We start from the raw sequence: 15,812 nt of genomic DNA, 5'->3' as shown, positions 1-15,812 counted from the left end.
CATCAACTCTCCAGAAGCAATTAAGAATCCAATTGAACAAAAAATTTTTAACCGACTTAAACACATTCGTAGCTATTCTACCGGTGAAACTGACAGTTGGATGCCAATTTCTTCGCAGGATTGCCAACATCACAAGCGGCACTTGAATCACTGTGAAACCCCAAGCTATACGGCGCCAACTTTGAAAAAACATTAGAGTTCATTACGTCCGCATAATGTCGATTTTTCAACAACAAATTCTTTGTTGACTTTAAAATTGAATCCTTATTTAGTCCAATATAAAGTCATGGCAAGAATGTACCATATGAAAACCATTTGGAAAAAATATTAGTTTTCTGTTTTGCATAACAAGTACCTTGAAATGTATAAATCATTCATTTAATTGAGCATTTCAGTGGAAGAAATTCATTTGAACTGTAGAACATTCCTATGGCCGAAAGATATGGAAGTTGTGATAGAGCTTGCCATTCAGAGAGTTAATATGAAGAGAGACCAAGCAGAAGTAGCACTCAAAAGTAAACGATCGATATTCGACAATAAATTGATAAAACATGAGAAATTAGTACACGCATTCCGAAAGAAGGATCCTGCAATTTTAACAATGGAAGAAATGGAGGAAAATGCAAAACTAGTAGAGGAAATTGTCGGAAAATTGCAGGTACGGAGTTTATCTCTCACATTGCTACACAAAGCCATGAATGTCAAGTTTTCAACCAACAGATTTTTCACCAGTTATATCCCCCAGAGCAGTATTTAAATAGTTATTTATAATACAAGTGCAGAAGGCATTGATATTCTTCCACGAGTTCAAAATTCAAAAACGAGCCACGAAGTGGCGAGTTTTGGAATGAACGAGTGGTAGAATGAGCCTTCTGTACGAGTATTATACATTATTTTCTCTAATTCATTGCATTTTTATTGAAATTAATGAAATATTTCCATAAATATCATTTAGTGATTTTTGCATTGAAAAATGTTGGTTGGCAGAACTGATTTCTTTAAGGCAAATTGATGAATTGACAGATAAAGCCGTGGCGGAATGTTCGGAGTACCAACATATAATAATGAAATATAACCATGAAAACTGTGCGTTTCTGATATATTCTCGCACGATTTTGTTCTACAAGATGTGGAAGAATGAACGGAATAACCACAGAATTAGAGAATAGTTATTTATAATACAAGTGCAGAAGGCATTGATATTCTTCCACGAGTTCAAAATTCAAAAACGAGCCACGAAGTGGCGAGTTTTGGAATGAACGAGTGGTAGAATGAGCCTTCTGTACGAGTATTATACATTATTTTCTCTAATTCATTGCATTTTCATTGAAATTAATGGAATATTTCCATAAATATAATTTAGTGATTTTTGCATTGAAAAATGTTGGTTGGCCGAACTGATTTCTTTAAGGCAGATTGATGAATTGACAGATAGAGCCGTGGCGGAAAGTTCGGAGTGCCAACATAGAATAATAAAATATAACCATGAAAACTGTGCCTTTCTGATATATTCTCGCACGATTTTGTTCTACAAGATGTGGAAGAATGAACGGAATAACCACAGAATTAGAGAAAGTATAATATGTACCTACATTGGTACACATTCAGGAGAATTAGCCATATTTTCTTCAAAATTCAGTGTATGAAATACATTAAATCATTTTTGGATTTCCAGGAGGACAAAAGAGAGGCAGAAAATATAAATGAAGAGGAACAACTTCTCGATTTCGATCCATCTCCTTTCTTCAATCTTCATAAAATGGTGAACGTACTAGAACCTTATGATAAACTGTGGCATACTGTTTATGATTTCCATTTGAAATACGATTTATGGTGAGTATAGAATTTTGAATTAGGAGTTCGTTTAAAAAATGAATGTCTACTTCGAGAGTAGGGTCGATGCATGATTGATAGATGATACTTAAAATTTATCGAATTTGTTTTGCTTCCAGCAAAAATTTATCAGTTGATGATGATATATAGATTTACTCGTTGATAAAAGTCCTTTTATCAATCTGAATTTGATGATGCACTACGATGACCTACGATGGACAAACGATTCTGAAATTTTCAGCTCATAATTCGCATTTGGGGGGTGCCATCTTCACACTTCGCGTAATTTCAAATGGTCGGTTTTTTTGGTTTCTGGGGGTGGACAAATGAAGTTTTTGGGTGGACAAACGTGGACCTACGATGGACAAACGATCCTGAAATTTTGAACTCAAATTTCGCATTTGGGGGTGCCAACTCACACTCTCCGAAATTTCGAATGATCGATATTTTGGTTTCTATGGATGAACAAATTAAATTATTGGGTGCACAAAAGTGTCCTTACTTATAGTCCGGGAGCCAGGTGCAAATTTGGTTGATTATTTCCTCTCGGGAGATACTTGGTGCAGATAATAGTAATAAAAAGCCTCGTGAACGTCAGCTACGACTCGCTTGAGGGGGAGAGCGGCGGCAGCCCCCCAAACACGAAGAAAAAAAAATACATTCAGTCATTTCCTCCCAACTGAAAATTTGTCAAATTGCAGCTAACCCAATATCTAGACGAAAAAATACAATCAGCTGGCTATAGCATGGTGGATTACACGTCAGCTGGTGCCTCAAACATGAAAAAAAAATTATTTCAATGACAGCTCTGACAGCGACTCTTATAATGAATCGACCATACCTTACTATTTTCTATGTAACACTGGCGTGCGATGCTGCGATCTTCAGAAATAATGAGAATAATTAAAGATAAGTCATTTATTTCCGCATGAAAACTTTTCAGCTGATTGTTAATATGTGATAAATGAAAAAATCAGCTAGCAGTAGGTCGAGGAAAACCTGGTCAGCTGATTCATTTAAATGGGCAATAGATGCATCCGCTTAACTTCTACGTAATAACTTTCAAAGTATCAGCTGACGGTTTTTCCACCAAGATGCAGCCAGCTGACATATATATTTATCCATAGTTGCATATAAGCTATCATCCGGTAAATTTTTGTTTGAGAGGAAATCATTGAAAATATAATTTTTTTTTTCATGTTTGAGGCACCAGCTGACTTATAATGCACTATGCTATAGCCAGCTGATTGTATTTTTTCGTCTAGACATTGGGTTAGCTAGAATTTGACAAATTTTCAGTTGGGAGGAAATGACTAAATGTATTTTTTTTTCTTCGTGTTTGGGGGGCTGCCGCCGCTCTCCCCCCCCAGCCGAGTCGTAGCTGACGTTCACTAGGCTTTTTATTAGTATTATCTGATGCATTCTACGAATTACCGTTGGAGAGGAACTTGGTCATGTATATCTGTTACTGGTTGATTCATTTTAAGAGTCGCTGTCAGAGCTGTCATTGAAAATAATTATTTTTTTTTCATGTTTGAGGCGCCAGCTGACGTATAATCCACCATGCTATAGCCAGCTGATTGTATTTTTTCGTCTAGATATTGGGTTAGCTACAATTTGACAAATTTTCAGTTGGGAGGAAATGACTAAATGTATTTTTTTTTCTTCGTGTTTGGGGGGCTGCCGCCGCTCTCCCCCCCAGCCGAGTCGTAGCTGACGTTCACTAGGCTTTTTATTAGTATTATCTGATGCATTCTACGAATTACCGTTGGAGAGGAACTTGGTCATGTATATCTGTTACTGGTTGATTCATTTTAAGAGTCGCTGTCAGAGCTGTCATTGAAAATAATTATTTTTTTTTCATGTTTGAGGCGCCAGCTGACGTATAATCCACCATGCTATAGCCAGCTGATTGTATTTTTTCGTCTAGATATTGGGTTAGCTACAATTTGACAAATTTTCAGTTGGGAGGAAATGACTAAATGTATTTTTTTTCTTTGTGTTTGGGGGGCTGCCGTCGTTCTCCCCTCCAGCAGAGTCGTAGCTGACGTTCACGAGGTTTTTATTACCATTATCTGATGCATTCTACTAATTACCGTTTGAGAGGAACTTGGTCATGTATATCTGTTACTGGCTCCCGGACTATTACATTGGATAAAAGATCTATGGCATTTTACAGACTTTTTTGCAATTTGGGGGTTCTGCTCAGAAAATAAACGGAAAAGATGTATTTTCTTATATCTGTCGAACGGTGCCTGTCCAATGAAAAAAACGGTGGATAAACGTGGACTTACGAATACGATGGACAAACAATCCTGAAATTTTTATCCCAAAATTCGCATTTGGGGGTGACAGATTCACACAGCTGGATGTCTTTCATTAAAAATCCTCGCAGTAGCCTTAGCATAGTCATTGTTCTGGGAATATTTTTCAACATTTCCTTTCTCTCTTCCAATGTGTAAACCATTTTGTAATTTTTATTAAGAACTGATAAAACGTACCCCTATAATAATTCTGCAATACAGAATACTGAAACGAGATTCGAACACTTTTTAACCACCTTATTGTTTGTTTTTGCTTTGTCTTCGAACAAAAAAAATCACGGTTTTACCGCTGCAAACAATCTAATGGTGAGAAATTTGAGAATTTGTGGTAAATTTTTACTATTTGTTAAAAATATTTTTCTTTTTATGAAAATTATACGATCAATTAGTACACCTCTGTTTTATTCAGTTTTATCGGTACCATAATTCCATAAAAAATACCCTGTAACTTTTTGGATATCCACTTTATCGAACATAACTGCAGGTTCACACCAATTTGAAACCATGCATACATTTGTGCTACAAAACTACCCACTTTCCCTATTCAAATTCCTGATGGAGTTGCAACCCTTTCCAGGGGGTTGCTAGTAAAAGCAAGCTTTGTAATCCATATCAAAAATCAACCAGTCTGAGTGTTTTCACAAGTTTTGATTCGTTGTTGAGGGTGGACACTTTTAAATGAGACACCTTGTATAGACTCTCCTTGACAATTGATTCACGAGTATACTTAATAAAAAAACTGTTCAAATCATTTAAATTTTCCATTATTAATAGGTATTACGGGCCATTCTTGGGTTTGGATGCTGAAGCAGTATCAGAATATGTTGAGAATTCTTGGAGAGTGCTTTATAAGTTATCAAAGATGTTGAGTGATAACCCAGGAGCAAAACGAGTTGCGGAAATTGTGAGAGCCAAAGTTGAGAAATTTAGACAATTCCTTCCAGTCTTGACTACCGTATGTAATAAGGGTCTACAAAAACGACATTGGGATACGGTGAGTTCCATTATACGTTTTTTCTAATCCCCCCACATAAAATAACGAAATTTGTACAACTCACCAACTATATAACTGTCTCTTTATGCACTGTGTAACATGAAACTGTATACGATTTACTTTACCGAGAACAGAGAGCATGAAAAACCAATACGGAAGAATTTGTAAAGTGAATCGTACATAAACAACATATAAAAAACATGTTTTTGTACATACGCGTACAACTTTGCTTCCGCCGTTTTCTAGGCTTTATTCTAAAAAACTGGTTATACATTTATGATTCGAAGTATTGTCCATCGCTGACCACTACTTTCTTCCATCTTCCGAGCAGCGTACGAATCCCGCGTTGAAAAAACTGGTCATCTTTTTACTCGATCCAATTTTTTACTTCTTCATAAGACCAGAAGTACTAGCCGTGTGCCATTGATCGAAACAAGTGATAGTCCGACGGAAAAACGTCTGGAGAATACGGTATGCGGGGTAGGACTTCTCATTTCAACTTTTCCAAGTATGTCTATATCTTGACCACTTTCGCAACATGGGGTCGAGCATTGCATGCTGTAAAATCACTTAATCATGTCTCTCGTTGTATTGCGGCTGTTTATCTTTCAATGCTCCGCTCAAACGCATTAATTGCGTTCGATAACGATAATACACTACGCTGAGCTGGTCGCACCAAATACTAAGCATGACCTTGGGAACGTGAATATTCGGTTTGGCCATCGACGTGGAAGCATGGCCGGAATATCCTTACAATATTTTGCGCTTGGTTTATCGTAATGAAACCATTTTTCGTTTCCAGTCACGATGTGATGCCTTGCAAGCAGCTGTTCACAAGTAAACAAAAACCGTTTCAACATCTCTCATCATTTCCTTGTTTCTGAATCATTCTCATGACTTTCAAGCGTTTTGAAATGTCTTTTCGCGTCACTCCCAATGATTCTGCCAACACTTGTTGCGTTTAACACGAGTCTTGAGCAAGTAATGCCTTCAATTCTGCATCTTCGAAAACCTTCTCTCTTCCACCGCCATGCCACGCCATTCGACGTAAAAATCACCGTTCTTGAAGCGTTAAAACCCCTCTCGGCGTGTTCTTCCACTAATAGCGGCCTCATCATAGTTATTTGAAAGCATTCGAATTACCTCAGCCGCAGATTTCTTTATATAAAAGCGGAAAATTAAAACCTCCCCAAATGACGACAATTTGGCTAGTAAGCTAACATGTGACTAATTTTTCGATGGCGTTATGTTAATAAATACCTAAGCTTATTGTATGAAATCTACGATCTACTTACTCGTATTATTTGTTTATTTGTATAGTAATCAATGTAAATTTACAAAGATCCTACCATTTTAACCCATCAAAATTACATGGGGAGTCATAAATACAATGTTATATATACAGGCATATGAATATACATAAATTACCGAGTAAATTACAGGCATATGAACATACATAAATATTATAAAAATTATACAAAGCAGTCCGATAACGTTACTTGTAAAGGTAATATAAAACAATGGACATTTTTACATGAGTAACATACATTTTTTCACTTTATAGAATCTGTAGTAGGCTTTCCGCACCAGTTCCGTCTTGAGTACATTCCGTAATTTTTTGTTGCTCAGTTCCTTATATCTTTCCGGCAGGCTGTTATATATTTTTACCGCTTGATGGTTTATACTTAGTTGGTCGTGGCCAGTCTGTGGTGGGTGATGATGAGCTTACTTGCATTTCTGGTGTTATACTCATGGTTGAAGTTATTGAGCTGTAAACTATGTTTATGGTCATGGATATAGGCGACACAGACGAGTATAAATAAGGATGTCAAAGTAAGGATGTTTTCCTGCCTAAATAAATGTCTACAGCTCGATGTTTTATCTGCATTGCATATTATTCGTAAAGCCATTTTTTGCTTGACGAATATGCGCTCCCTTCCTGGCATGTTTCCCCAAGCAAGTACTCCGTACGAAATAGCCGAGTGAAAAAAACCAAAATAAGCCACCTTCGTTGCCTGTTGGCCGGCCAACTGCTTCATTCTTCTTATGACGAAGATTGCTCTAGAGAGACTCTTAACAAGTTCATTTATATGGTATGAGAACTTTAGACCTGACTGGATTTGAATTCCAAGGAATTTGAGGTAGTTTGTCTCTAGGTGTGAAGCACAATGATTGTGTCTTTTCCGGGTTCATCCTCATTCTATTAGCATTAAACCATTGTTGAGCATCCGCCAATGTCTTTCTTTTGCTATCATCTAGTTCCTGTTGGTTGAGGGCCGAATGGAGGAAGCTGGTGTCATCCACAAACATAACCACATCCACCTGTTCTATATTCGCGGGCAGATCATTAACATATACCAGGAAAATAATTGGTCCCAAAATTGATACCTGTGGAACTCCACTTTCAACCAGTTCCCAGTTAGAGTATTCTTCACCTATTTGTACTTGTTGGTACCTTTTTTCTAGGTAGTTGGTCATCAACTTCATAGCAACTCCCCTTATTCCATAAAACCTCAACTTCTTTAGCAGGAGTGAGTGATCCATACTGTTAAAAGCTTTGCTAATATCGCATGAGGACAATTCACATTTCCTTCCTGCATCAATGGCGTCAGCGATCTTTCGTAGGATTTCAGCTAGTGCTGTTGTGGTAGATTTGCCCTTCAGGTAGCCATGTTGTTGTCGGCTCCAGATGTCTTGTTTTTCAAAGAAGCTAGTGAATCTATCCTTTATCGCACTCTCTAAAATTTTTGCCATTGCTGGTTGTCTGGTTATCGGCCGGAAGTTACTCATCTCTCCTGGGTCGCCCTGTTTGTGAATCGGAATGACTCGTCTCTTTTTTAGTTGATCGGGAAAGTGTCCCTCAGATAAACATCTTGAGAATATTCCACTCAAAAAAAAGGCGATTGTAGAAATGATCTCTTTCGAAACTTTAGTAGATAGTCCATAAATGTCTCTTGTGTTCTTAACTTTCATCCGTCTTGTAATTCTTTCTATTTCGTCCGATGTTATGTCTTGCATGTAAAAAGAATTACTTGGTTGTTTGCTGCATTTTCTCAGAAGTTCTTCTGGTGTTGTATTACCTCTGTTGCAACTTCTTGCTGTTTCTTCACCGATGTTGGCGAAAAATTTGTTGAACTCATCGACGGTGTTCTTCGGTTCGACTACTTTTTGTTTGGACTCTGTTCGTGCCCTAATCAAAGACCAAATGGCCTTTGACTTATTTTCTGCCTTTCTTATCTTCTCTAGATTCAAATTTCGATCGATTATGACTACCACTTACAACTACAGCCAAAACGGCGGAAGCAAAGTTGTACACCTTATATTTTCCCTCTTCCCAAAATAGAATCTAATTTGGTGCCTAAATTTCTATTTTTTCCATTTCAGCTTCATATAAATTAAATGTGATTAAACAATATTTTCAGATTGGTGAGATTGTCGGAGTTCCCTTGGTAATAGGTACAGAATCAACATTGAACGAGATGATAGAAGCTGGTTTACCCAAATTCTCTGCAAAACTGGAAGAGATAAGTGGCGCTGCAACGAAAGAATACGCACTAGAAAAGAATTTGAAGAAAATGAAGGAAGAATGGACAGACATTCGATTCGACTGTGTTCCTTATAGGTGAATAAGATCTTTTTTTTTTGTACTAACAACATGAAAAATACTATTTTTTCCTACTATCCTTCGGAAATATACTTAGTCGAAGACCTTCACCGCTTATCGAAGTTAAATAACCTCTAAAAAATTACATATTCCCTTTTCTCGATATTAGTGGCTCTTCAAGCAGTGTGCGTTACTCTTAATTTTGATCAACAACCAAATCATCAAAGAGTAAAGTAGAGTGAAGTGAGGATTGTAAAACACTGAATTGAATACTGACACCAAGGGACTTTGCATGTCTGAAATCGGCCGATTGGACTCTGAATTATTCGATGATAATAAAACCGGTACAATTGTAATAACAACCGCTCACAATTAGATACTGTTTCAGTCTTGTCTGGGCTTGCTTTTCCATTCGATCGTCCTACTGAACATTACTATAAGGTGTGTGAATAAGTCTTTCACGTTTTTTTTCAAATTTTGAGCCTTTATTGTGAAAAAATGGTTACAAATGAATTATTGAAAGTATTGGCCATCGCTAGCTACAACTTTTCCCCATCTTTCTGGCAACATACGAATCCCGTTGCGAAAAAATTCGACCGGTTTGGCCTCTATCCAGTCATCCACCCATTTTTTGGCTTCCTCGTAGGAATGGAAGTGCTGGTCAGCCAGGCCATGCGTCATCGATCTGAAGAGATGGTAATCAGACGGAGCAATGTCTGGACTATACGGCGGGTGGGGTAGGACTTCCCATTTGAGCGTTTCTAAGTATGTTTTCACCGGCTGTGCAACATGTGGGCGAGCATTGTCATGTTGCAAAATAACTTTGTCGTGCCTGTCGGAGTATTGTGGCCGTTTTTCTCGCAGTGCGCGGCTCAAACGCATCAATTGTCGTCGATAGACCTCGCCTGTGATCCTTTCATTCGGTTTCAGAAGCTCATAGTAAACCACACCTAGCTGGTCCCACCATATACAGAGCATGAGCTTGGCGCCATGAATATTTGGCTTGGCCGTCGATGATGATGCATGGCCGGGTAGTCCCCATGATTTTCTTCGCTTCTGATTATCGTAACGGATCCACTTTTCATCGCCAGTCACGATACGATGCAGAAAACCCTTTCTTTTATGTCGCTGAAGCAGCTGTTCGCAAGTGAAAAAACGCCGTTCGACGTCTCTCAGCTTCAGTTCGTACGGCACCCGATTTCCTTGCTTCTGGACCATTCCCAAACGCTTTCAAACGCTTGGAAATGGTTGTTCGGTCAACTCCCAATGCTTCAGCAAGTTCTTCTTGCGTTTGACACGAATCTTCATCAAGCAAAGTCGCCAATTCTTGATCTTCAAAGATTTGCGGCCGCCCGGAACGCTCCTTGTCTTCCACGTCGAAATCGCCACTTTTGAAGCGTCGAAACCATCCGCGAACACTTGAATCATCGACACAACCTTCTCCATAAGCTTCCTGAAGCAACCGATGCGCCTCGGCAGCAGATTTCTTCAAATTGAACCAATAAAGTGAAACTTCCCGCAAATGACGTCGACTCGGCTCAAATTTCGACATTTTCACGATTTCAAAAATTTATGATGCGAAAAAATTTCAACTAATGTGTTAGTGTGGAATTGTTGACAGATGAATAAGCTTCGATTATGACATATGTAACCATTAAATACTCGCACAGTATTGGTGGCGCCATCTCTTACAAAAAACGGGAAAGACTTATTCACACACCTGATATGTTTCCGAGGGGATCTTTCCTCTTTTGACTGAAAAGAAGAGCCTCGCTCTTCACTTCAATTTTTCCATCAAGCGAACCATGATTGAAGTCTCGAGATGGATTTTTGCAGATACTTCGTTGTCATTTAGGAACACCACGAACTGGCAAGAAGGGTAGAATCGTCAGCGTAATGAACATTGAATTTTCTTCCGTTTTCGGCATATCGGATACATATCATAATATAAACATTAACGATGACAACAGAGATCCTTGCGGGACTCCAACTGAAAGTGCCTTCTCAGAAGATTACTTTGGCTATGAATTTGTGAGAATTCATGTAGAAGGCTATAAATTGGACCATGGATCTTGGAAAACCAGCCACAATTTGTATAGAAGTTCTTTGTGCCATACTTTATCAAACGCTTTGGCCTCTTTCAATAACACAGACATTTTGACTTGTTTGCGGTTGAATCTGTCCGTGATTTGTTCAACTACTTGGAACACAATGGAGTGCTGGCTTTGAAAACCAAACTGTTCGAATTGTTTGGGCGAGTCATTTAAGATACAAAAATTTTGAATATCGGAGAATTTTATTCACTTTTAAGTCACAGAATTATCATTTTTATTCATACTCAAGAAACGCTACATAGCGACCAAATTCTTAGGAGCCAGACTAAGATGCATTGAAAACCTGGTGTGTCTACTTATACTTAAAATTTTCAGACAAAACGGGGGATTTTTCAGATTTTTAAATACTTGGTTTCGAGAGATCGCGTGTTTACGTCGACACTGCCCTCCTCTGCGGCTTCCATTGTTTATATACCATCTCTCTCCAGAAGGGACTTGATCTTTCTATCGAGCTCTCGGTACTAGGGCTGGGAATCATGAATGAATGATTCGAATATTCGAATAATCATTGAATAATTATTCGAATAATTGCATTTTGCATTATTCGAATAATCATGAATATTCACTGAATAGTTGAATAATCAATGACTACTTCTCTATTCATGAATAATCAGTGAATAGTTGAGTATTCACTGATTATTCAGTGAGTAATTGGATATTTATGAAGTTACGAATGAAAGTTTGCATGATCACTTGACTCACTATTCAGGAATGATTAAAACAAGGTTTTGTGATTCACTACGGACAAATCGTTTTATTAATATTAAAATTACTGGAAATTACATAATATTGAAGTTGATAGATACAATTGAATTAAAATTATAAATAAACTCCTGTCAGTGTTCGGAATCCAAACAAACAAATTATCATTCAAATTAGTACGTTGTCGTTGAAGAAATTGGCTAATTTTTATTAATAATATTATTTGAGGAACGATTTTACTATTAATTGATAGACAGAAGAAACAAGATTAATGGCGTAAGTTCGAACTTGAGGTTCAACTAATAAACACGGCTTTTTACAAAATCTGGGGAATGATACAGGATTCAAAGTTACTGTTATTAACCTCGTTCCCTCGGTCTATCAATTAATACTGAAATCGTTCCTCAAATACTCTTATTTATGAAAATAAGCCAATTCCTTCAACGAGACCGTACTAATTTGAATGACAATTTATTTGTTTGGATTCCGAACACTGACAGGAGAACCAAAAATGGCGGTGTGTGACGTCACACTAATAGAGCGTATATGGCGAGAGGCAAAACACCAAAACGATTATACCACGTCGCAAAGGGTATATTCACTCATCAAAACGCTCGGATTTTAATGGTTCATTAAAACATGAGTTCAATCACTGAATATTGACTGTATATTCATTGAATAATCATTGAATAATCACTGAATAATCATTGAATAATCACTGAATAGTTGAATATTTATGACTACTTATGAATAATCAAGCATGAATAGTTGTTTGAATGAATTATTCGAATAATCGAATAAATTTATGGATGAATATTAGAATACAAAAAGGCGAAAAAGTCCCAGCCCTACTCGGTACGTCCGGTACCTTCTAGAAAGAGGCAGTGGCGTAAGGCTTGCGAGTTCGTTACAATATAATTGATTTTTTTCTCAATAATGAAATTTTCGAAATTGAAATATTTTTCACGTTTCATTTTTACAGAGAAACGGGGGTTCATATATTGTCAGCAGTCGACGACATACAAGTTTTGATGGATGATCATATTCTCAAAGCTCAGACTATGCGTGGTTCTCCTTATGTAAGAGCATTCGAACATGAAATGCAGGCGTGGGAAGAAAAACTGTTGACAATGCAAGATATACTTGAAGCCTGGCTACAGGTATGTATTTCGATTTTATCTTTATTTTTATTTGTGATTGATGGAAGATATAATAATAAAGTTCATTCATGGAAACATATTATTATATGAAAATGCTAAAACGGCGCACAGAACGTTATTCTGTTGGATGAAATTTTTTGTAGCTCTCAGTCATTATTCCTCAGAACAAGATATCCATGGTTGTTGAAATCATGAAAAAATCCAAAGTAGATCAATTTTGCTGATGTTTTTTCTGCAAGCTTTTTCGTTCTCCTTATCATGTATGTTGCAATATCTTCTGAATTACATTTTCCACATGTAACCTAAATGTCTAAATCAGTTGCTATATGCTGACTGATGTACTGACTAAATTCCTTCGGAATATATCGTAAAATTAGTGATCTATGTTCTTCAGGGCCGCCGCCAGGAACGCTTAACCGGACATTTTTCATTGTACAATGAAAGATACTTCTACACCCTGTATCTCGAAAACTAGTCATGTGATTGAGTTGAACCCATTGACTTTTTTGTTCAGGGGGTCATATTCTACAGAAAATCCGAAAAATTCAGAAAAATTTACCGGTGATAATGTTTTCATTAGGCTGCCGCCTGATCCTTTCATAAAGTTGCCATTAACTTTTTTCGTGGGGTTATACAATGATTTAGTGCCAATCCATTTTATAATGATTTAGTGGTTTCGGGTTGATTTATAATTTTCTCTTCATTCTCATTCTTGCCCTTTTTGTATTTCCAATTCAATAAAACGAAATCAACAAGTGTTTTTCTGTTTTTTGATTCAATATCTCGAATCCACCCAAGCATCAATTGTTAGGCCTGCTCTCACGTGACTTGCATCATGCATCTCCCTCCGAATTTGGGATCTGAATATTATTATATTATAATTGCTAACATTCATTAAAATTATATTATTTCCGTAGAATCAAGCAACTTGGATGTATCTGGAGCCTATATTCAGTTCTGAGGATATAATGAGACAAATGCCGACCGAGGCTAGAAATTTCAAAACTGTAGATAAGATGTGGAGAGCAGTGATGGCTAACACAATTATAGACACCAGAGTACTTGTAGCTACAGATTACAAAAGTTTATTAGTTATTTTGAGGGAGAATAATCGTTTACTGGATGAAATACAGAAGGGATTGAATGATTACTTGGAAAAGAAAAGACTATTCTTCCCAAGGTAAGTAAATATCGATTATTCCAATATGATCCAATATCTATAGAACCAGTTCTCTGTACAGGGCCGGCGTTAGGGGTGAAACGGTGAAGCTACCGTTTCTAGCGCATCTAATTTGAGGGGCGGCAATTCGACCCAGTTTGCTGGTCGCCTTTTCATATATCATCTTCGATTTTTGAAAATAACTTAAGGTTGTTCCGCTCCGCTGCGTTTATCAACATTCCCTTGAATTATAATCTCCAAACCTCCTTTACTAAGCCGCCTGAATAACAATTGTTTTTTTTAATTACCTATAAGTTATTTTTCTCCATCCCTCAAGCCGCCTGAATAACAATTGTTTTTTGAATTACCTATGAGTTATTTTTCTCCATCCCTCAAAACTCCATAAAAAAAATTGGACTTGAAGCTTTCAGAATTGTTCTTAGCGAAAAGTTATATGGCTCAAGTTTAAACATAATTACGAACAAAAAATTGTATTATCAAAGCAAATTTGAAAAAGTATCTTGCAATAATAGCTACTAAGTGGAAAACATTCAACATTGAATATCGATCAAAGAATATTAATCTTCAACACCTGAATCTTCAAATATTTGAAAACATTCAAAGATTCGAAGAATATGGGGTGAAATAATGATTTCTGAAACATCAATTATTTCACAAAGAACCTTAATTACCAAAAGCATCAACAATAAACAGTGAGAATTGATTAATAGATCAAACATTCAATAATATCTCGTTCCATTGAACAAATGAATTCTGCAGTTCCCATATATTGTAATGTAATAAACAATATACAGTATAAAAAAAAACCACACAAAATGATGAAATGAGCAACACAATTCTGATACAATATTCGTATATACGGTTTACCTCGTATTTTGCAGAAAATTTGAGTTTTATTTTGATTTCAGCTTTTTAGAAATTTCGAACTATACACAACAAAATGATAATTTCAATTACAGGTTCTTCTTCTTATCCAATGATGAACTGTTGGAGATATTGTCCGAAACCAAAGATCCATTGAGAGTACAGCCTCATTTGAAGAAGTGTTTCGAAGGAATATACCTTCTGGACTTCACTATGGATGAAGAAGTGGTAGGAATGATAAGCGCAGAGAAAGAAGTAGTACCATTGAGTGGAAAAATTATACCCGCCGATGCCAAGGTATAGTTGATAGTTGCTTATGAGTTGTTTTGAACACTTTTTTCCTGAACTCTATAATTTTATCACGATATCTATAAGTTTCGAATTTTGTGCCTGAATTGTTCTTAAACTGTAAAGTTTGATTCACTGAGGACGAATACGTCTTCACTCTCTCTTGTGCCGTCGTGGGAGACGGATGTGCGAGCGCGATGCTCGGATATCTGTAAAGTTTTGGGTGGGTTCCGCGTGTCGGAAAATTCTGTGGGTGGTCTCAGTGTGAAGTGCTAAAAGCGAGGATCATAATAGTGAAAGAATTGTGCACATCGGCCAATGCGTTCTTCTGAAAGCATTGGAACAATGGAAATAAATCACAATCAACCTGCCAGGCATTGCAGGTGAGCTTTCGTCCCTCAAAGCTCCCAAAGCTTTAGTGAGCTGATGGAAGTCAAGCTTTAAAAGCTCAAGCTCATCCGAGCTTTTTTTCCCTCGCGAAGGATGAGCTTTTGCACTAGGGGAGCTTTCAACCAATTCCCAAATAGAGGAGCTTTTCCGACACGCCAATTCAGCATCCGGAGACTTCAACGATCGAACAAGCACGTAACCATCCTAAATGGAGGCATCAACGCTGGAGTAGGCGCCATCCTAGTTTCTACACATTTATCCGCCCCTCGACGATCTGAGAACAATTTGGCAACCGGATTTAATAGAATTTCCCCTAGTTCAACACCCTGGACTGCCCCAACTTTCTATCGGAGGCAAGT

At 37.3% G+C, this 15,812-nt stretch overlaps 1 protein-coding gene across 1 annotated transcript in view; it reads left to right on the top strand.

Moving 5' to 3' along the window:
• Window positions 1-15,812, top strand: part of LOC123681653 (dynein axonemal heavy chain 3) — a 134,611-nt gene that overhangs the window by 27,097 nt on the left and 91,702 nt on the right. Inside the window, exons 11-17 of the mRNA XM_045619881.1 lie at window positions 396-658; window positions 1,676-1,833; window positions 4,932-5,151; window positions 8,574-8,773; window positions 12,554-12,731; window positions 13,649-13,911; window positions 14,871-15,072. Of these exons, the coding sequence (XP_045475837.1) occupies window positions 396-658; window positions 1,676-1,833; window positions 4,932-5,151; window positions 8,574-8,773; window positions 12,554-12,731; window positions 13,649-13,911; window positions 14,871-15,072 (1,484 nt within the window). The remainder of the gene's footprint in view (window positions 1-395; window positions 659-1,675; window positions 1,834-4,931; window positions 5,152-8,573; window positions 8,774-12,553; window positions 12,732-13,648; window positions 13,912-14,870; window positions 15,073-15,812) is intronic.

This window comes from Harmonia axyridis, chromosome 6 (assembly GCF_914767665.1).
Source record: "Harmonia axyridis chromosome 6, icHarAxyr1.1, whole genome shotgun sequence".
Taxonomy (NCBI): domain Eukaryota; kingdom Metazoa; phylum Arthropoda; class Insecta; order Coleoptera; family Coccinellidae; genus Harmonia; species Harmonia axyridis.
This window is presented reverse-complemented; position numbering and strand designations above follow the sequence as displayed.